The sequence below is a fragment of the Xyrauchen texanus genome, chromosome 39 (assembly GCF_025860055.1).
Source record: "Xyrauchen texanus isolate HMW12.3.18 chromosome 39, RBS_HiC_50CHRs, whole genome shotgun sequence".
Classification (NCBI taxonomy): domain Eukaryota; kingdom Metazoa; phylum Chordata; class Actinopteri; order Cypriniformes; family Catostomidae; genus Xyrauchen; species Xyrauchen texanus.
In genome coordinates this window covers 34,237,098-34,260,937 of record NC_068314.1, presented here as the reverse complement: position 1 = coordinate 34,260,937, position 23,840 = coordinate 34,237,098, and the positions used below count along the sequence as shown (strand labels likewise).

Below are 23,840 nucleotides of genomic sequence, written 5' to 3'. Positions count from 1 at the left end.
ATAAAGTTAAACATTTCTCAACTTTGTCGTGTCGCTGGACACGCCCACATCCGGTCGCAAACGGTCGCCATCGCTCGTGTTGCCAGAAGTCGCCAGCTCTCATTGAAAATGAATGAGACGTTTTGTCACTGCATGTTACTGGCAGTGTGAACGCAGCTTAATACAGATTTTAGCAAAGCATTTATTGTTTTATGATATCTTGTGCATTTTTAAGCTGCTGTTGGAATTGATGTGATTTGATTTAATAGGTTACACCCATAAATCTTCAGATAAAGAATTTCTTTCATTGAATTGAATATATTGACGTAATTATTTGACAAATAAAAATAATATTAGGTGTTTTCGAATAGAAAAAAAGCCCCAAGTGGCCAAATATTTTCTCTGAATAAAAATGCTAAAGGAATATTCTGGGTTCTATACAATCAATATTATGCCACAAATGCTATCGATTGAGCTTAACTTGTATTGAACCCGGAATATTCTTTTACTAAAACTATAAAAAAAAATATTCACACTGCCACCTATAATTGTGTATGGAATTTAAACTTTGTTTATAAAACCTGTGCAGGAAAAAGAATGGCCAAACATTTTACAAATTATAGAATTTCCCCAATTTATGAAACACCAGAAAGGCTGTTTATAAGCAGTAGGCTTTTCATTTGTCAGATGTTCAGTAAAACACATAAAAATGCAGACTATTTGTTTTTTATTATATAATTTTTGAATGTATACATTAAGAACATATTGTCTTGCATTTCAAAATACAGGGGGAAACAAATGATCAGTCCAGAAAACAAACTCACATCAATATTTCTCAAATACCAACATTTATAAATAATTTGATCCAATAAGTATTCTTTTATTTTGCTCAAGTCCTGGTGGATTGGCACACTTAATTGCTATTAATACTCCATTTAAGTCCTTCTCTTTCAGTTACGGTAAGCCACATGTTCATGTGTTGACATCTAACACGTGCCTGAAATCACACGCCACGTTTGCGGTCAGTGTTCTCCATTGTCCAAACATATAGATCTACAATGGCAGCTCTTTACAGCAGGTGGTCTCGGAACTATTTGTCTGCTTTCCTTGCCAACGGAAGTCATCGCTCTTCATTTGTATCTTTTCAGGCTCCAGGATAAGAGCTTTGTCTGTGCCAGATCCCCAGTCGTAGACTGAAGTGCAACATTTCTCATCGCTGCCGGTGAAAGAAACCAAATGTCATTCACATAATGTGCATGTAAACACGTAAGTGCAGATTGTTCACTTATAACTGATTTATTTAATTTAGTACAAACTATTAAATGGTAAATGGTCTGCACTTATATAGCGCCTTTTTAACCTTAACAGTATTCAAAGCTCTTTACACTGTGACACATTCACCCATTCATACACAAATGGCAGCAGAGTTGCCATGCAAGGTGCTCACCTGCCATTGGGAGCAACTTGGGGTTCAGTATCTTGCCCAAGGACACTTCGGCATGTGGAGTAGTGTGGGCCAGGAATCGAACCACCAACCCTGCGATTAGTGGCCGACCCACTCTACCAACTGAGCCACAGCCGCCCCATTTTAATTTATTATTAAAATAAAGGAACTTGTATACAGCCATGTTGTTTGATATACATCACCCGTTTTGTTTTGCAGTCGTTGCGCCATTCTCACAAACCTTCACCTGAGCGTCCATGTGAACTTCCTCAGGCCTTTGTGGCTTTTGAAACCTGTGAATACAATATCCCATTAAGTTCGCAAATCATTCCATTACCCATATTATGTAGATGGGATGCTTGGGTAAAAATATTCAAATAAAAAATATGAATAATGGAATAATAAAATGACAAAACAACCTGGGTTCCAGGCGCTCTTTTACTTTTGCTATGGACAAGATGTAGGGCCCTATCTGTCGTGCAATGGTTGTCAAGTAGGAGTTCTCTTGCTTCAGCTGAAGAAGGTCATGGAGCTGTGCTGTAATTAGCAAACTAATTAGTGCACTATTTAGTGGTAAAACTGTATAACCAACCCAGAACCCAGAGGCAGCAAAGAAAACTTGTGTTTCTCACCTTCGTAGATCTCTTGCTCGTTGGTTACTCTTTGAAAGGTCACATCCCATATCTAGAAACAGCCAGAATATTCTAAGCTTCTGCTGTGTTTTGAAAGAATAGTATGCTAAAGTTCATGTTTGGTGATGATTTTTTGCAGGATTTACAAATTGCTTGTGGTCTCACCTCCTCGAATATTGCCCTTTGGGTCTGTGTGGCGGAGTACTGTGATGCGATGCGTTCGTCAATGAGCAAAGAGCTTTCCAAGATCTCACCCATGATGTTGGTGTTGATGAGCGAGTGATGCTTAGTAAGGTCTCTGTGCATCTCCTGAACTTGATCCTTCAGCTTCTGGACCTCTGTCTGAAGAGCCTGACTCATTGAATATGTATGGCATTAATAAATAAACACATCAGACACTTAACACATGAGATCCAGGATACAATCATTTTTTTTTAAGTACTCCTATGGAATGACAACATTTGTTCTCTTGGTTGCAGAGGTCTTAAAATATGCAGCAGTATCTAAAAACAGTAAAGGAGTTCAGTGAATCAGGTAATGAAGCACAAAAGTGAATATTTTAAGTGTAATAGGTGTTCATCTTAAACAGTGACCATTCATTTTTTCACCATTTGTTTTCTTCATAGGCTTTTCAAACAATTCATTAGTTCTAAGCTATGAACCAAACCGATGAGCTTCAAGATGATTTACAATATTAAAACCTTTTTACAATATTTAAAATAATTGAAAAATATGAAAGTATTATTTTATTAATGAATGAACTACTCGTTGTAAAACGATGGAGTGCGTACTCCAGGTAGGAAAGGAGGTACTGCCCCAAGTGAAGGAGTTCAAGTACCTCGGGGTCTTGTTTACGAGTGAGGGGACAATGGAGCGGGAGGTTGGCCGGAGAATCGGGGCGGCGGGGGCGGTATTGCACTCGCTCTATCGCACTGTTGTCACGAAAAGAGAGCTGAGCCGGAAGGCAAAGCTCTCGATCTACCGGCCAATTTTTGTTGCTACCTCACCTATGGTCATGAAGGCTGGGTCATGACCGAAAGAACTAGGTCGCGAGTACAAGCGGCCGAAATGGGCTTCCTCAGAAGGAAGATAGGGTGAGGAGCTCAGTCATCCGTGAGGAGCTCGGAGTAGAGACGCTGCTCCTTTGCGTCGAAAGGAGCCAGTTGAGGTGGTTTGGGCATCTGGTAAGGATGCCCCCGGGGCGCCTCCGTAGGGAGGTGTTTCAGGCATGTCCAGCTGGGAGGAGGCCTCTTGGAAGACCCAGGATTAGGTGGAGAGATTACATCTCCACACTGGCCTGGGAACGCCTCGGGGGCCCCCAGTCAGAGCTGGTTAATGTGGCTCGGAATAGGGAAGTTTGAGGCCCCTGCTGGAGCTGCTGCCCCCGCGACCCGACTTCGAATAAGCGGTTGAAGATGGATGGATGGATGGATGGAACTACTCATCCATAAATCCATGCGAATTATGAAAACGACTCGTAAATTACTGTCCAATAGAAAAATATTGCCTTTAAACTCATTAATTATAAGTATAACATATAGTATATTTTGTAGTTTTTTGCTAAATATTTAAATGTATAAGTTGTTTTAGAGTGTAGAGATATTGGCTCTATTCTGTTGCAATTGCTGTTTCTAGGGTAACCGTGACTTCTCTGATTGGTGGACCTCTCTTTGGTAGTTTAAGGTGGTTCTCATACTAGGCACAAAGGGGAATCCATTTTTAACATTAACTTATAAACCTTTAAAGACAGACTTACCGGGAGCTCCGAGGTTGTTATTGGATGGTATATGCTTCTGTTGAAGCCATCAGTCCACGTTATTTCAAAAATTTTGTTTCAAAGCATAATTTCTGGTAAAGAACTACACTACCCTTGATCCTAAATGGGAAACCCTCCAGGGATCAGAGAATCAGCACCCAAAAGCGTCCAACCACTCGCATGACGCACTGCAAATGAAGCAACTTGGCCTCTCTACACTCTCAAACTTATATATTTGTAAATGTCTGAATATTTTGCAACATACATGAAATATAATGATTTTTTCATAGTTTTTAATATGATTAAGTCATTCGCAATGCTTCATGGGATTGTAGTTTATTCCCTCATGAAAGACTTGAAGTACACAGTTGTGTCCCTTTGTCTTTTTGTCTGATTTTTAAGTACTTTTTGCTTCAGATTATAGTTTGTCATGTTGTGAATCAAATAAATGGGGAAAATGCTTTACTTCTGGAACAAAGACGTCTTAAAAAGTGGACGGGAACTCTTGTGCTCTATTATGGGTAGTGTATTTTTCACGTTAAAATCAACCCTATTTGTGGCTCCTACAGAAGCATATGTAATTGCCAAAAAACCTCAGAGCTCACGATAGGTCTGTCTAGCTAAAAATCGATTTCTCTGTGGGGATCATGAATGGGATCTTTCCTTCCAGGACCCAACTCTTGTGCTTTAGTCCAATAATTCAAACACCAGACAGATTAAAGGACTACATGGCTGCAGTTTTTAAGAATGGGGATGATTCTCACCCTGTAGCTCTCCTCAAAGTTTCGACAGTGCTCAGTGAAGAGTGACTCTCTACCCTGGGCTAGCAACACCTTGGTGCAGATGTATCGATGAGAGGTGGGCCTGCGGCCTAAAGGCATGTCACTGAGAGAAGGGCACGAGCACGACATAGACAGTGAGGAGTGCAGCCTGTAAAGAGACGAGAGGAACATATGGGAACTGTCTACTCTATGTAATCTCTGAAAATAGTATTTTAATTGTCTTCTCATGCCTTCTCAAAACGTAACAAGCTGGATAAGCCGGTAAGAATGCCAGTAAAGGTGTCTACATGCAATGCAAAATCTGGGTAATGGACAAAAACGTATCTGTGCTTTTTACTTAAGCTGTTTATGACCTTTCACCATTCAAGGTGTTTACATGACCATTTATATGAGGAATCAGCAGCTAACAGGACTGACATTAAATAATAAGAAAAGAAAAACCACAGCAGTGCTAAATTATGCATATATATATATATATATATATATATATACACAGATCACATAGCACAAACAAAATAAAAAACAAACCTAACCTTAACTTAACCAGACCAAAGCACAAATAAACTAATTATGGAGTAAGGTGCTGTGGCTGCAGTTCACCATCTTTGAGTTTCAAGGATTAGTTACTTCACTTTTTACCATCATCCTAGCATTAAAAGCAATGTTCCAGATTCAAGTTAAGCTCAATCGACAGCATTTGCGGCATAACGTTGATTACCACAAAGAATCATTTTTTTTTTTTACTTTTCCAAAATCAAGGTTACAGTGAGGCACTTACAATGGAAGTGAATGGGGCACATTTTTGGAGGGTTTAAAGGCAGAAATGTGAAGCTAGTGGATTATTTGAGTTGTAAAGTTTCTATTTCAAGCTACAAGTTCAAACGGCCATTTTAGGGTTTACGATGTTATGTTGTCATGGTAGCAAAGTTGTAAAATTGGACATAACTTCATATAGAAAAGGTTAGTAAGTGTTTTATCACACTAAAACCAAGTTAACACACATATTGTTTATGTCTTGTGGCTATACTTTTGAAACAGTGAGTATTTTAACGTTTACAGATTGACCCCCATTCACTTCCATTGTAAGTGCCTCACTGTAACCGATGTAGCTTCTTTTTTTTTTAAGAAAAGAATGAGCAAGATGAAATACATTTTTGTGGTAAACAACATTATAACAAAAATGCTGTTACTACAATTTTTTTATAGTATTTACTGTTCTTTAAAACAAAATCAAGGTTACAGTGAGGCACTAACAATGCAAGTGAATTGAGCCAATTTTTTGGAGGGTTTAAAGGCAGAAATGTGAAGCTTATAATTTTATAAAAGCACTTACATTAATTCTTCTGTTAAATCTCACATATTAGTTGAGCTGTAAAGGATGTTCAATTGTAATCTTTATGGTCGTTTTAGGGTTTGTTGCCTATATAGTCATGGCAACAAAGTTGAAAAGTTGTCTTTAACTTGACACAGAAAAGGTTAGTAAGTTATCACACTAAAATCATGTTTACATGCAGATAGTTTACACTGAATTTTCCTTTAAGAAACAAGCATGATTTGTTTCATTATTAAAACCTCACAAAAACAAAGACTGTTGGAGCATTAGTGGATTATGTAACAACCATCAAAATACTGAATTTCAGCAAGTCTTATTCTGAACATAACATAAACCCAGACACTGTTACTTATTACATTTTCTCAGCTCCATGACCATTGAAGTGACAACACTTCCACCTCAGTATCCACCAATCAGCACTGCCTCAGAAAACTGTTTGCCAGCCACAAAAAGACCATTAAAACACTAGCATATAATCTCCATCTTTAGGAACATGGAAATTTCCAAGCTTCTGCCACTACATCCTATTAAAAGTTTACAAAAAAAATAAAACATTACAAATAAAGAGAATTACCTTAGTTTCAAAGCTCCTTTAATCTCTCTTCCCTGGTTAATACACATGTACTGTGGCAGTTCAAGTCACTTCAGTGAGTCTGGACAATGCTCCTTTCAATCACTGTATGTTCTCGTAGTGTAAGTGACAACCCCAACCCCCTAACTTTTGCCAAATGAACATTTGATGGCATCAGCAGTGACATCAGCGGGACATCACGGAACAAAGTGTTCTTATGGCCGACCACCTTTGTGTGAGCGAGCTGAATCCCAGACACTTCTCTGAAATTCTGTTAAAAATAGTGAGAGAAGCCTGACCCCCTACACTTGTCTGTCTGTTGGCATGGGGAGGGAGGAGGGGCCAGAGTGCAGAAGAGGATTGGGGGGGTTTGATGGAAGACTTCAACGGTAAAGATGACTGATATGGAAAGTTGTTCCAGGGACTTGCGTCATGGACTCTCAGTGGAGAGATGGAGGTTGCCGTGGCAGAACGGCTGTATCCATTCTGATCTCTTGTCACCTTGAGTGGTCTGTGTAGCTGTATAGATGTCTTTTATGAAAATGTGCAGAGCGATCATTAAAGTTTACGTTGACTGTTCTGCCGGTTCCCTCCGGTGTACCTCCTCCTTGCCCGTTACATTGGTGCCAAACCCGGGAAGGAGGGAAAAGTGCTTGAAAAAACTCCATATCATTTCACTCCAGAACCCAGCAACGGGAGTTTGAAACAAACTAGTCTTATACTGCATCAAGATCTGGGGGTGCATTTGTTGAATGCCAATCCAGGATGAGATACCTTTCTTCTGTATGTTGTGTTCATATACATTTTGGTCATAAAAATGTATACTACTCAGCACTGATACACCACAATTCTTTATGAACTGTTAAGCCTGCATTCATATAGATCCTAAGGACTAGAGTGCTGATAAATGATCAAGTTCTGCTGTGACTGTCCTAACCCAAATTAACAAGTTAAACAGCCAAACTGATCTGGAAACAGTCCTCGTGCCTGAAGCTATATTATGAATATGTCTCTGATGCCATCCAGTTTGTGGCTTATCTCTGTGAGCCCTCCTCCTGAGAGCTTTCCAGGAAGTCTGGCTCCCGTCTCCCTCGGCCTCCTGTTGTCACCTCATTTCCTGGCACCTCACAGACATCGGACTAACTCCGGCTATAACAGGGCAGTTGCCACCTGGTGCAAATGTGAGGGTGTGTTACATAAATGTTTCTAGGGGCTGGAGCTTAATGACTGGTTGAGTGAGTACCAGGATAATGCCACTGTCTCCTTGCTGATGTCTGTTTTCCAGACCTGCTCATTGGCTGCAAATGGCATGCCAGGCCTCATACAATAACAATTTGAAGGCAAAAACTCCCTAATCATAGCCTTACAATGTAAAAACAATTATGCAAATTAGGTAAAGTTTGACTAATTCAGAAACCCAACAATGCACAAAATAATTTATAAACATATACATATAATATATAATATAAATACATGTGAATATTATAATTTTATCAAAGCACTTACATTCATTCTCCTGTTAAAACTCTTGTATTATTTAAGATGTAAAGTTATTTAATTCGCAATTTTTATGGTTGTTTTAGGGTTTATAGTCGTCATGGCATCAAAGTTGTAATACCGGATATAATTTTACACAGAAAACATTAATAAGAGATTATATCACACTAAAATCACGTTAACACACAAATTGTTTACATCTTGTGGCTATACGTTTGAAACATTTGCCCTAATATTTCCATTGTAAGTGCCTCACTGTAACCCAGATCATTTTTTTTATTTTATTTTTTTTTAAGAAAAGTAGGTACTAGTCTAAATACATTTTTGTGGTAGAGTTAGGGTTAGTCCATGTGACTTGTGTGTCAGATTACAAATCTTCTAAAGGCATATGATATATGATATATTACATGAAATGTAAGTAATTGTAAATATTTGTTGAGTGTTCATGAGCGCTGAGAGAAACTTGTTCGCAGTGGTTCACGCTTAAAACAACACGGTAAAAACAAGGTGAACACACGTGCCACTGTGAACAAGCTTTTCAAATGCATGAAAGATTTTACATTTGTGGCAGGATGCAAGTTGGATTTGTTACCATGTCAGCAAAACACAGCAGTCAAGTAGCAGCATTTCCATTTAATATTTCTACAACATATATGCTGAATGTTGTAACAGGTTAACATCTCACCTGTTACCAGGGGTGTAAAGTAACGAATTACAAATACTCATGTTACTGTAATGAAGTAGTTTTTCCATGGAATTGTACTTTTTTAATTAGTTAAAAAATTGCATTCTTTTACTTGAGTACATTTTAAGTGCTGTGACTGTACTTTTACCACACTATTTTCCTACTGTCTGTGTTCATTACTTCCCTGTCTGATTTTATTTGAATCCATCAATGTGATTGGCTAGAGAGAGTCTCGTGACTCCCGTCAAAAATCAAATCACACACTTGAACAGCAGCTGTAGATTTGGCGTCAACTGTGGAGGATGCCTCAAGCACGTCAACACCTGAACATCACAGCAGCACCTGAAATGGCTTTTCGCAGTGAACAAGTCTAATTGCTTGATCGTGCCATGTGAGTTTAACTTGCTCAAGCCAGATATCAGCATTATTCCTGCCTCTAATTTGAAGAAACATATCGAGGTAAATTTCATATTTCTGCTTACTAGATTCTGTGTGTCTATGAAGTATACTGTAATTTAACTATCTATCACTGATATCATTGGGCTGATGTGAGAGATTAAGGCAATGTTATCAATAGGGCTGGGCGATAAAACAATCTTGATGTTTATCTGAAAAATAAAAAAAGATAGAGCGATATCAATGATTAACTTAAGTTGACTTTTTATTTCCTGACGTCTGTTGCTGCGTGCTGTTTGATTGACAGTCGGCTAATGTTTCCGACAATGCCTGTCTTGTTGAGGCATTAATGTAAACGCAGTTGGTTTGGTCTACAGTGAGCATAAACTGTGGGACAGAAATCGTATTTGCATCAAAATGCTGACACACAAGTCACATGGACTAACCCTAACTCTACCACAAAATTTTATTTAGACTATACCTCCATTTCTTAAAAAAAGATTTTTAGAAGAAAATTTCAGCTCTGTAGGTTCATACAATACAAGTGAATGGATGCCAAAATTGCGACGCTCCAAAAAGCACATACATTCAGCATAAAAGTAATCTGTATGACTCCAGTGGTTTAATCCATGTCTTCAGAAGTAATATGATAGGTGTGGGAGAACCAAATCCACATTTAAGTCCTTTTTTTAGCTGGAAATTCTTCTCTCTGCCCAGTAGATGGCGATATGCATGAAAAATATAAATCACCAAAAACACATGAAGAAGAATGTGAAAGTTAAAGTGGAGCTTGACTGAGCAGGGGTGATAATTTGGAGTAAAAAAGGACTAAAATATTTATCGATTTCTCACCCACACCTATCACATTTTTTTTTAGAAGACATCGATTTAACCACTACAGTCATATGGATTACTTTTATGCTGATTTATTCGATTTTTGGAGCTTAAAAATTCTGGCACCCATTCACTTGCACTTATGGACCAAAGGAGCTGAGGAATTCTTCTACAAATCTTCATTTGAGTTCAGCAGATGAAAGAAAGTCATACACATCTGGGATGGCATAAGGGTGAGTAAATGATGAGAGAATTTTCATTTTGGGGTGAACTATCCCTTTAAGAAGACTTGAAAAATCATGCACAAATTGCATGGACTACTTATATTGAGTTTTATGTTTTCTTCTTTTTTGGATCTCACTTTCATTGTATGGAAAAGAACGCACTGGAAATTCAGCCAAATAAGTTCCACAGAAGAGAGAAAGCAAAAGTGTGAGTAAATGATGGCAAAATTTGGATTTTTGGATGAACTCTTCCAATAAAGTACCTGGAGGGTGGACAGGAGGGCAGCTAATTGGGAAAGTTGTTATTTTATTGCCATCTCATTCTCTTCATGCTGACTGCCAAAAATGTAGGAAATAAATCGTATTAGTACTTGAAAAACAGAGGTGTAGATTGGATGTTTTTTCTATAAAATACAGGAAATAAAATTGGACCTTTGTGATCAAAATAATGCTATTAAAAAACAGGCTAATATTTAATATGGTGGGGGAGAGGACTAGAAAATGAGACTCGTTATATGAGGAAATATTGGAAAAATGACATGATGAATCAAAGTTTCCTTGATCTTTTGACATATAAGAGATCATTGTACTATAAAAGCATACTGTAAGTTTCAGAACCGAAAACGTCCTCCTTAATAGAAAAGAGCATTTATTTAAACCAGGCTCTAGAAACTGCTCATTTGGAATTTGTGGAACTTGTGATGTCACAAGGACCAAATACATCTGCATATGACTGCCTATTCAGCAAGACATTGATGCATATTTATTGTCACTGCACCCTTGGCCCCTCCAAGTCAGTCACAGGTGAAGAGGAGAGAGGGTCAGTCTTTGGAGATTCATCTACACAAAAGGAGACTGTAACAGTATAAAGGACGGGCAAGGAGGAGGCGGGAACCAAACGAACCAACAAAGTAATATTCAATGAAACATAAACACACACACTGCAGCTCTACGACTGATTAGCCCGATTGGGCTACCCTCCTCCTCGTCACACTCCTCACTTCTTTGCCTCAGGCGGGGGAACCCCCGGCACGACGTCCACCCACCCCCCACTCCTCTCTGGCTATGCCTACAGGCAGGCTTTCACCGCCTTCCTAGAGACCTGGGAGGGAGACATGGGGAGAGAAAATGGAAGAGGGAAAGAGCGAGGCGGAGCGACAGTGAGATAGAGAAAGGAGAGAGAGAAAAGAAATTGCTCGAGGGTTCCCTGACATGCCGTTCCTCAACCACTCCTCCACCCTCTGGCGGACTACAGCCGCTCCTCCCTAGGTGGACAGCAGCGAGTCTTTCGACTCCTGGCAGATGGAATGCCCCTCCACATTCTGGCGGCAGGTAGCGAGCCCCTCCTCCCCTCATGGATGGCGGCCGGCAGCGACTCCTCCATCCCCCGGTGGACAGCCACGGCTGCTTCTTTGGGTGAATGGCAGTGCTGAGGACTCCACGACAGCGCATCCCTCCACCTTCCCAGATTTAGGCACCAATGTAACAGTTGGGATTAAAATGGGAAAGGAGACGGGGGTCATCGGACGAACCATCAAAATAATATTTAATGAAAACTTAAACATAAAGACACAAACATAAACAAACACACACGGCAGCTGCATGTGGCTCTCCAAATCCGGCTCGTCTTTATCCCTCTCCTCGGCTGATTAGCCCGATTGAGGGCCGGGCGTGCACACTCACGACCTCGTCACAGAGACTTACACAGGACATCTTCGTGTGCCTATCTGGATTTAAATGTTTTTCTACATAAGCATGAACTATACAAACGGCTTTATCCGGTAGTCACTTTTAAAAGAGGTCATGTCAAGTTATAACTCTAAAATGGAGACCTCCGTTCCGTTTCATTCAGCTGTACGGTTTCTTGCTGTTTTGAAGGTGCCATGTTCCGTTTTTGCAACCATCTGCACTATTTTTAATTGTAAGTCTTTTGGAAATGCACTAGATGGACGTTTTTGATTGTTTCGATGTGTTTCTGAAGATATGAGCCATGTTTTAAGAGCAATACAAGCACAACTTTTAAAAATGCATCTCATTCTGCTGCTGCCACTGACTGGGATAAACACATGCCATTCTGTGTGTAAACAAACAAAAAGGGATGAACCCACTGGTATGTAATGCCCCAATAGGAAATATCACAAAAATGAAAGTAAACTGTACTCGTTAACCTATTTCATGTGGTCTTTATTATTTTGTCCATTGTTTGCTTTTGTGTGTCCCTGATGTAAACTCACACATACTAGATAGAGTCCTAGATTGCAGTCTGACATAAATAGCTTCATTCTTGGAAGGCATAGCCAACTTCCAGGCAATGATGTGAAGGGGAAAGAGAAAAAAAATTCTCAACAAATCACAGGACTCATGAAATGCAACCCAATCCACTGCTATTCCAGCACAGGCCATTCCACAACTCCTTGTTCTGCAAAGCCATGTGAATGAACTGTCAAAAGGGGTGAGCATCATGTGTACCCAGGACAACTGTGAGCTTCTGGGAAGCAAAGACTTAATTGTTTGGAAAATATTTACCTTTCAGCAGCTTTTAAGAGGGCCATTTTCCTCTGAGAAGCAGTGGCGTAGCCACATGTGTGCCAGGGTGTGCAACTGCCACTCAAAATGTAAGCTTTCACACGTAAAGGAAATTACAGTTTTTTTGTTTTTTGTTTTTGTTTTGTTGTCTATTTTAGAATTGCTCAACAGTTCAAGTGAACAGGCATCTAAATTCAGATTGTAAGATTCATCAGCCAATCGGTTTGATTTATTTGTTCTTGGTGGGTGTGGTCTTTAGGATATGTCCCAGTCAAGGCCTCCTAGCTGGTCTTGAGTGACGCAATCACGCTTTAAGTGATGTATGTAATTTGAAAGCGAAGAGCACGAGATCTATAGCTGACGAGTCGGATGTCACTGCCGCTATCGCCATTGAGAAAGAGATCATAATGGATTTAAAAACCTGAGATGTAAACAGGAAAGGAGGGCTGATTTTCACTTCAAGTAAATTGGTAAGTGCTTTTTGCATTGTTATAGCAACATCAGGAGTATTCAAGTGTAATTATTATTTATATTATTATATATTAATAATATTATTAGATAGCTCTTTCCTTGTATTAGACCTATTTGGTTTTGGCTTTTGTGCATGGATGCATTTTAAAAATGTCAATTGGTACAGTATTATTAGTTGGCTGCGATGTGTTCACACTTGGCAGGTTTGGTGTGATTGCTCTGTTAGTGCGGTTCATTTGAACAAGTGTGAACGCTGTCACCCGAACCTCGGTGCGTACTAAACAAGCAAACCGAGACCGCCTGAATAGTGGGTCTCGGTCCACTTCCAAACCAACTCTGGTACGGTCTGATTGATATATGAACGCAACTTGGACCAAAGATGTCTAAACGGACCAAAACAGGAAGTAATTTGCCTTATACTGACCTCAAACCTACCTGGTTCTTCTCATCATAGGCGCTATGTTGCCCATTATAGTTCGGTATAGGTGTCGGAACCGCCCGTCAGCCGCCCTTGCAGCATATCTTCATTTGTGTGTACAATGGAGGAATTCCTGGTGCTGTTTTGATTCCTTTACACATATTATTAACTCTTCATTTGTTCTCAGCTGGTAAAAATACCACCATATATATACATATATACATCCAACGAGCGCATTGTTTTGGATATTCGATAATTTCCGTCAAAAACTATACGTCATAAAAGCTGTCCAATCAGGTTGTGACATTTTCCTGATGCCTTTGGTTTTGTATCATTAGGATCAGTGTTAAAAATGCCAGTGTGAACGCTAAACGAACCAGGACTAAATGTATCATTTTCATTTTTGGTCCGGACAAAGAGGACCATGAGAACCAAACTACAAGTGTGAACACACCCTTAATGGCACGAATCGCACTGAAGGCCAAGACTTAAAATGTACGGGCCGCCACTGGATGAATCATTCCAAAACATTTCAAAGATAATCAGGAAGCTTCCTGCGATTGTTTGGAAGTAACTAACTAAAAGGAGCTACTAACTTTACATTGTTCAGTAGCGTGACAGTAGCACAGCTATTTTTAGAATAGTGTAGCTTTTTTTCATTTCAAGCAATGTTTTCCAACGAGTAGCTCTGTAGCGTCACAAAATGCTAATTTTGTCACATTAGCGCACACAGAAATACAGCTGTTAGAATCAAATGTGCTCCCCTCTTATTTGTTGCATTGGGGAGGTGAAATAATTTTTAGTGAATCATTTTGTTCAGACAGTAGCCTACATGTACCTACAATACAGACACTACAGTACGATATATGTAACGCTGCTTTGAAACGATTTGAAGTGTGAAAATTGCTTTACAAATAGAAATGACTTGACTTAACCAAGTCCAAATCATTTTAGTGAATCAGTTCATTTGGATGGTTGAATAGGTTAAAATAATCAATAAACAGATTCACTTATACATTTGGACACTGATGGCACAACACCCAGACATCTATTTGATGTGTGTGTTTACATCTGACATATTATTTAGGTTGTTTGCTCATCTGCATTATGTCAATAAGATGTTTCCTCTTGGATGTCAACGTGACCAGATGAAACACTCTTCATTTGGAAAGCATCATGTTCTAATTAATATCTGCTGAACATCTTAAAAAGGTCAGATGTAATCGTACACATTTCAAAGACATCTGCTGAATGTCCTTTTGACATCTGAGAGGAAACATCTTATTGACGTCTCCAGGTCATTTTTCCGGGGCTTCAGCCCCAAATGTTTTGACTGTAGCCCCGAATGTAATTTTAAATGTAGGCAACACAAAGTTTAGGTGCAGCTCAACAACAACAACAAAAATATTTCTATATGAATATGCAATAATCTTCACGACGCAGCCTGTCTTGCAGGTCTTCGAAGAACATGCTACTCGCAATAATAATAAAAAAAAATGTTTAAGCTTCAAACAAACAAACAAACAAAGTCAATGTACAGTCAAAACTACAATAATACATATATAAAGAGAGAACCAAAAACAAAGGTTGGGATTTTCTGTACTTACATTTATGTATATGAAATTTAGCGGCTAAATTCCTCTGGAGGAAAAATTAAACGTCAAGAAAAAAAGAAACGCAGCCTTTTGGACTTTATTGAATAGAAGAGTAATGGTGAGGATTTACTGATGTTACTACATGTTTAGCTTAATGTTTTTATTTGGATGTCCAAATGTAGGGTGACCATACATCCTCTTTTTCCCAGACATGTCAAATTTGTGAAAATGTCCGGGATTCGGCTTCAGTTGCATTTTGATGTGCATCTGGTCTAATACGTCATTGCGTGTGCGCGCGCATATTTGCATATTTTCATTGCTTTAACCCCTCTTTGTAAGTCCCGCCTTGTCGCACAACAATTGGTCGTTTATAAGAGACATGCAGCAACTATTGGCCAAATTCCTGCCTGTCAATCTTTACGCGAATGCCCAAACGAAAGGGCAAATTTACAGATAATATTTTTTTTTTTATTGTTTATTTTTTTTTATAGCCATATCTTGTTGCTGATTTTGTATTGTTTTTTTTTTTTTTTTTGTATTGTTGCGCAGTGGAAGCTTCTGTCACCGAGACAAATTCCTTGTATGTGTAAGCATACTTGGCAATAAAGCTCATTCTGATTAATCTGGCACTTATGTGTCAGTTGCTAATAAAGGTGCAAGTGATTTAGAAGCACACACAAGCTCTGCGAAGTATAAAGAGGGTCAGCAAAAGGTGAAAGTTCATCAGGTAAATTAACGGACTACTTTTTGCGACCAGGTAAAAGTGGTATCACATTGCTTCATTTTCCATGGCCATTCAAAATAATAGTAATAGTAAATGAAGGTACACTAATGGCATCAAAAAATGTATTTCAGTACATGGACATTCAAAAGAATGTTTGAAATGTTTATATATATATATTATATATTATATATTATATATATATATATATATATATATATATATATATATATATATATATATAATAGAGTTGTGCTAATAGAGTATCTTTTTCACTTTATTAAAGTTTGCATTTGCAAGTTTGCAACGTATTCAGCCGGGAAGCTGCCCATTAGTCCAGTATGCTGTGTCAGTGCGCCCCCTTCTGGTGTGCTACCTCACCTGCAAGCTGTTCAACAGAGTACAGATGGCACTTTCCTCCTCTGCATTAGTCTGCACTTTACCCAGCATGGCTTTCAGCAGAACAATGGCCTCTCCTGCTGATATCTGCAGCTCTTTCACCATCTGCAGGACAAGATAGGTTAGACAAAGCAAGGTCAGCTTGCTGCATTCACACCACTATGTGATTCACTTGTTTGTGAAGTCAATGACCCAGATTTTTGCCAGAATAACATGCATTATGAATCATTTACATTAAAACCAGGAACATGTATTAAGAAATTAAATAGTGTCAAGTTTGATTGCACAATGATGACTCATCAATGTATACTTTTGTCTCTCTACTATCTCACGGTTTATTAATAATGAATATGAGTTCAGTGTAGATACTGTAAATGGGAAGTTAATGCTTTTAAGTGACTGTCAGTTTCTGGACATGAACAATACTTTCCAGAACAGCTTGATCCAGTATTCCACATTGTTGCCCGTATGCAGTCTTGATGTCAATGCAGTGGGTACGAATCTCACTGTATCAGTGGACATGAAGATAAATTGAACTCTCCAGACTCAATGCTGAACATTTGTTAATGTATTATGTAACGGTGGCCAGCTGATAGATAACTGTGCAATGTTTATAAACCTCACCCTCCTAACCTCAAAAGGTGCACTAGCAACTGACGCTAGGGGCAAACTAAAAACCCATCCTGTGTGTGTCAGTACATGAAAATAATTTTAAATTATTACCTTACTACCTTCTAGTTATGCACTTACCAGGAGGACTTGAACACAGCAAATGTTCTGTTTTCAAACGGATTTCCCGAGCACTCCCCTAGTGTGCGCCAATGGTTGGAAGAAAATATTACTCCGCCCCAAAATCAACTTTTTGCTCAACAAATGCATTTGGTACCGGACTACCTGTTTGAACAATGGCAGACAGGGCAGAATACGCAGTAAGAGTGTGCTCTTTCATTACATAAGAAATTGCATACTCCACAACAAATGTATCATATATATGAATTTGCTAAAGCGTTTTTTATGACAAATTGCTTGCTGAGTGTTAGTACATATTGGGGCATAATTGATGGGTCAAACTCACAAAACTTGCAGTGCCCCTCTTTGGCACATTTAGCAAGGGAGCAATATCATGGCTGGAAAACATCCTGGCTTTGTGTGTGAAGTCTCTGCACTGTCCACACAGTGGCTGGCAAATATTCACAACACGAAAAAACAAACTTAGCATTTTTGTAAATATTGAAATGACACTTTGCTACAATGTAAAGTAGTGGGTGTACAGCTTGTATAACAGTGTACATTTGCTGTCCCCTCAAAATAACTCAACACACAGCCATTAATGTCTAAACCGCTGGCAACAAAAGTGAGTACACCCCCAAGTGAAAATGTCCAAATTGGGCCCAATTAGCCATTTTCCCTCCCCGGTGTCATGTGACTTGTTAGTTTTACAAGGTCTCAGGTGTGAATGGGGAGCAGGTGTGTTAAATTTGGTGTCATCACTCTCAAACTCCCTCATACTGGTCACTGGAAGTTCAACATGGCACCTCATGGCAAAGAACTCTCTGAGGATCGTCATATCCAGAGGTTGTCTTTGGGAAATAGACATATGAGTGCTGCCAGCATTGCTGCAGAGGTTGAAGGGGTGGGGGGTCAGCCTGTCAGTGCTCAGACCATACACAGCACACTGCGTCAAATTGGTCTGCATGGCTGTTGTCCCAGAAGAAAGCCTCTTCTTAAGATGATGCACAAGAAAGCCCATTTGCTGAAGACAAGCAGAATAAGGACATGGATTAGGGGCAGTGGTGGCTCAGTGGTTGAGGCTCAGGGTTACTGACCAGAAGGTTGGTGGTTCAAGCCCCAGCACTACCAAGATGCCACTGTTGGGCCCTTGAGCAAGGCACTTAACTCCAGGTTGCTCCGGGGAGATTGTCCCTGTAATAAATGCACTGTAAGTCGCTTTGGATAAAAGCGTCTGCCAAACGCATAAATGTAAATGTAAATGGATTACTGGAACCATGTCCTGTGGTCTGATGAGATCAAGATAAACTTATTTGGTTCAGACGGTGTCAAGCGTGTGTGGCGGAAATCAGGTGAGGAGTACATAGACTAGTGTGTCTTGTCTACAGTCAAGCATGGTGATGGGAGTGTCATGGTCTGGGGCTGCACGAGTGCTGCCGGCACTGGGGAGCTACAGTTCCGTGGGAACCGTGAATGCCAACATGTACTGTGACATACTGAAGCAGAGCATGATCCCCTCCCTTCAGAGACTGGGCCGCAGGGAAGGAAAATTTAGCAGACTCTGGAGTAGTGGTGCACTGTTCTACTGTGCAGCGACACCTGCACAAATATGACCTTCATTGAAGAGTCATGAGAAGAAAACCTTCCTGCATCCTCACCACAAATTGAAGCATCAGAATCTGAACAATGCATTTTGTAAACAAGTCCTGCGAACTGATGAAGTTAAAATCTAACTTTTTGGCCGCAATGAGCAAAGGTGTTTGGAGAAAAAAGGGTGCAGAATTTCATGAAACGAACACCTCTCCAACTGTTAAGCACGGGGGTGGATCGATCATGCTTTGGGCTTGTGTTGATGCCAGTGGCACAGGGGAACATTTCTTGGGTAGAGGAAAGAATGGATTAAATTAAATACCAGCAATTTCTGGAAGCAAACATCACACCATCTGTTAAAAAGCTGAAGATGAAAAGAGGATTGCTTCTACAACAGGATAATGATCCTAAACACAACTCAAAATCCACAATGGACGACCTCAAGAGGTGCAAGCTGAAGGTTTTGCCATGGCCCTCACAGTCCCCCGACCTAAACATCATCTAAAATCTGTGGATAGACCTCGAAAGAGTAGTGCATGCAAGACGGCCCAAGAATCACAGAACTAGAAGCATTTTGCAAGGAAGAATGGGCGAAAATCCCCCAAACAAGAATTGAAAGACATTTAGCTGGCTACAAAAAGCTTTTACAAGCTGGGATACGTGCCAAAGGGGGTGTTAATAAATACTGACCATGCAGGGTGCCCAAACTTTTGCTCTGGGTCCTTTTCCTTTTTTGTTATTTTGAAACTGTAAAAGATGGATATTAAAAGTTAAATTGCTTAAAATATTAAAGACATGTCATCTTTAACTTCACGCCTTTTGGAAATCAGGCCATCTTTTGCTCGCTTAGCTGTTCGCAGCAACAGAAACTGATTGTTGGCCAAACTTTTGCATGTTTTAGCGGTGTGTAATTGTATTAACATGATTTTAGTGTGAAAATAACTTTCATTTACATTTATGCATTTGGCAGATGCTTTTATCCAAAGCGACTTACAGTGCACATATTACAGGGACAATCCCCAGAGCAACCTGGAGTTAAGTGCCTTGCTCAAGGACACAATGGTGGTGGCTGTGGGGATCAAACCAGCGACCTTCTGATTAACAGTTCTGTGCTTTAGCCCACTACGCCACCACCACCACCCCTCCAACTTGTTAAGCTTTTCCGTGAAAAGTTATATCCAATTTTACAATATCGTTGCCTCATTACGACCTAATTCTGTAAACCCTAAAACCCTAGAACAACCACAGAAATGACAATGTTTAAACAACTTTACATCTCAATTAATGCACAATTATAACAGAATAATTAATGTACGTGCTTTTATAAAACTATGTTTTTTTCTTCTTTTTTTTTTTTTAAGAAAAGGAGAGAGTAAAATTGATTTGTTTGTGGTAATCAAAATTTTACCAATACAACAGGCTATTATAAAATGTGCCATTCCAGTTTGATTTACCCTGAACATTGTAAATAAATAAATGATAATGCAAGAAAAAATAGCAGATCTCTGAGTCACCTCTAAACAAGATGAAATAGGTCAGCACCAGATTGCTTGTAATTGTTGTAAGCTGTGGGATCAATGCAGCCCGAGGAACACTTGCCAAGATGCTTGCGTGAGGATCTTTTATCAAGTGACTTTGTGGTGATGCTTTTGGAGTGCCCACCATGTGAAGTGCTAGTTATGGTGCTAAAATCAGAACATCAGGCTTTTCTGCAGCTATCCCAGCCTGCTTTTAACATAGTGCAGAGTGCAAGCCAGGGACCTCACTGCCCTGGAAAAATGACGCTTGTTTTATACACCACACAAACATGTCATTTAAGACCAAAATATGATGATTAAGACAGCAAAATACATTAAAGTTGTCAGATCAACAGAGAACCTCATAACCAGCAGGGGGGCATGGGCGGGCCGTGGGGGCGTGTTTATAATTTTATTACCTTTGTTTTATAACAAATATTCAATCAACTATCATAAACTATGCATCATTTGAAAGCTAAAACACTCAAGAATCACGTTCTGAACTTGTTTTTGCAATCAATACACCAGAGAGGAAAGGGTTAAATTAAATGCTGACAGACCGACCCTGTAAATATGAACAAAATGAACGGCAATACTCATCTTTCATCTCCTATGGTTCAGATCAGTTCGGATCGAATCCAAGAAACACCAGCATACATTTCAATGTAAGGGTCTACTCTTCAAAATGCATCCCACTTTTTAATCCAAAACAACAAAAAATAGGGAAAAAAACGAAATATCCTCCTCAGTTTTCATGAGCGCTTCCAGTTAGAGTAATCCATCATGTTCACTTTCAATGAAATATTGATTCTAATTTGTATTCCAATGTTCAAAAACCATCTCTCCCCCGTAGTTTGGACTGTTTCCGATAAAATGAGCCATTCCCTGTTTCTCTCCTTCAATCACAGGCTCTGTAATGACCAAAATATGAAGGGAGCGCAACAACAGGCTGCGGGACCTGTCACTCTCGCACCTCGGTTTTTGACTGGATAAAAGCCACCCAATGTCTGGTCAGCAAACTTTTGATGGATGGGAGTATTAACCAACTAAAACACGATTGCAGTGATTGACAGTTTGCTAGAAACAGACATCTTAAGGTGCGTACACACTGCCAGCGACTTTATCGCTGCAGGTCGCCAGTGGCTGGCGGTGAAGTCGCTAGTGGGTGTTCCCACTACTGGTTGCCTAGTAACGTTTAAAATGACATTCACGGATGCCATTCCATTGCTGTTGACAGCGAATCTCTTTTCTTGCCACTAAAAACAAACATTTTGGAGGGAAAAGACTAAATATAAATGGAATCAGTACATAAAATGCTTTATATCAAAGATGAATGAGAAACAAGGCGTGCTGTTTGCCATAGCGGCTGTTTATCTGCGGCGAAAATGCAAATGCCGGTCTGTCTGGGTCCATAAAATCCCCGCGATCTCAGATAGCTACACATTTCCACGCAGTATTTTTCTTAAAAATGTCCTTGTACGTGGGAAGAGACATATCATAGAGCACTGGAAAATTTCTAACAGCAAGAATTATCCTTTCATCCACCTTTCCGTTACTGCAGGAGCTGAGAGAGAGAGAAAGGATCACGTGAGCTCTCCCGTCTTCTCTCCTATTGGCTGTCGCTTCCGTTAGTCGCTCCAAAGTTGAACTTTTCTCAACTTTGTCGCGTCGCTGGACACGCCCACATCTAGCGTCAACGGTCGCGACAGCTCGTGTCGCCGGAAGTCGCTGTGCTCGCATTGAAAATGAATGGTATTGAGTCGCTGTCGCGCGCAATGTCGCTGGCAGTGTGTACGCACCTTTAGACAGAGAGAGCACGGTGTCGAGTGTCGATTCGGCTGAAGAGGAGATGTTTCTCCATGGACTCGATCCTGTATTAGATCGGTAAGTTGAAACACATCGTCTTGAGTTTTTATGTTTATGAAGTATTGGCAGTTTTTCTGTTCATATCATGTTTTTGATTATAAAATGACTAGCAAAGACACGAGGCTACATGAGTAGCTAGGTGATAGCTGTATATTATACATAAAGACATAATATTTATATCACACACACACATTATATTTATGATGCATATAATATAACAAAAATGGAAGGAAAGGATTACAAGAAATCAGGTGAAGATGGTTTTGATTATAAAATTACAGTGGAGAAGACTAGCAAGATATGAGATTACAGTTCTAGGTGTATATGAATAAATGAATGAATGCTGCATTCATTGAAAATAACAATAATGGAAGGAAAGGATTACAAGATGTCAGGTAAAGATATGTGGAAAAAATAAATTATTACAAGGCATTTATAATGCTGAGCATTATAATCATAAGATTTTTGACAATTAGGCATATGTTATTGTAATTTGATGCTCAGTAATATACATGTATGTAGTATGTAGTGTTTACTCCTTATGTCATTTGGTTACCAGATGTCCATTTGGAGTCTCCAGTTGGCCTTTTGGAAAGGACGCCTAGACTTTCCCTGAATAAAAGCTTACAGAAACTACATTTTTGGGAGTATCATCTTCAAATTTGAATCAGAACATGGTCAGACATTCAGTTTTATCTCTATGGTGTTTTCAGGCCTTTAACATAAAAGTCTGATACATTTTTCCCTAAATGAAGTTCGTTCATAGAAATCGTGAGTCACTTTCATGTAAATTTGACCTTGTTTTACTCTGTTCCTATGCTACTTTTGAATTAATATGACTCTTGGGTAACAAAGTTTCAAGTGTCTAGTTTAAAAAAATATCAGAGTTATGAATGTGGACCATATGGTTTAGGAGCTACAGACATTTGTATTTGGGTATGTCATTTTCAGAAAATTCTCAAAAATAGGGGTGCTGGTTAAGATATTGCATCAAACAATGAGAGGAACAGATGTTAGTCATCACTAACTTGGGCAGCTCTTCAAAGAAGAAGACTTGACAGTCATATAAACAAAAGAGAAATGGGCGGGTCGTATAAGTAAGATCATAGAAACCTCGGTTTGCCAAAGAGGTTTTGGAAATAACCTAAAAACCAGCTTGAGGAAACTGAATTAGTGGAGACACAAATGTAACCATTATTGAGGAACTTGGCTGCTGTCCGTGGTGACTGGTTCTGATTGAACACTTTATGGTAACTCTATCATAACAAATGTTCAAATGTGGAACAAATATGAATAATTGGTCAAGAATTAAATATACACAGTATGATGATTACTTTCTCTGTTTTTGACCACTAGTTCTATTATGTATGTGTGTTTGACCTCTCCAAATGTGTTTTATTTACTTACCCACAGAGGGGGCAATTGAGGCAATTGTCATTGGCCCTGCCATGCAGGCAGCTGGCACAGAAGATGTGGTAGCAGTCCAGAAGACACGGATGACGGTATTGCTCAAGACACAGACTGGTGACAGACGAGGGGATGAAGGTTGGCATAGTCTGGGTCCTACAGGTCGTCATAAGGGAGGAAGATTCTCCCTGCCATCTGTAGAAGAGGATTAAGTATTCAGCATCTATTCAAACGGATGCAATTATTTGCAGAATATTGTCAACTATGTGTTCAGCCAGATTAAAGATGCATTTTGAGCATTTTTAATGTACATAGTCTAACTTCATGTTGCAAACCCGTTATAACTGGCATTTATATTCCATTTTTGGTTGCATAAATTCAGTCAACAAACATTTTGGCAATTTTAAAAGATGTCTTCAACATTCTTTCATGAATTAAAACAACGCACAAAATCCAACAACAATATAC

The 23,840-nt window shown here is 39.4% G+C and overlaps 1 protein-coding gene across 2 annotated transcripts; it reads right to left on the bottom strand.

Moving 5' to 3' along the window:
* Positions 1-698: 698 nt before the first annotated feature.
* LOC127632513 (RING finger protein 207-like) lies at positions 699-6,753 on the bottom strand. Of its 2 annotated transcripts, none has more exons than XM_052111128.1 (7): positions 6,501-6,753; positions 4,576-4,741; positions 2,221-2,406; positions 2,056-2,107; positions 1,843-1,960; positions 1,627-1,716; positions 699-1,195 (listed from the first exon to the last, which is right to left on the bottom strand). In XM_052111128.1, the coding sequence occupies exons 1-7, from the start codon at positions 6,545-6,547 to the stop codon at positions 1,033-1,035; spliced, it is 822 nt and encodes a 273-aa protein (XP_051967088.1). In that variant the 5' UTR covers positions 6,548-6,753; the 3' UTR covers positions 699-1,032. The 2 variants fall into 2 exon arrangements, with proteins under 2 accessions (XP_051967088.1, XP_051967089.1); XM_052111129.1 differs by having other exon boundaries at positions 2,221-2,397.
* Between the last annotated feature and the right edge of the window lie 17,087 nt (positions 6,754-23,840).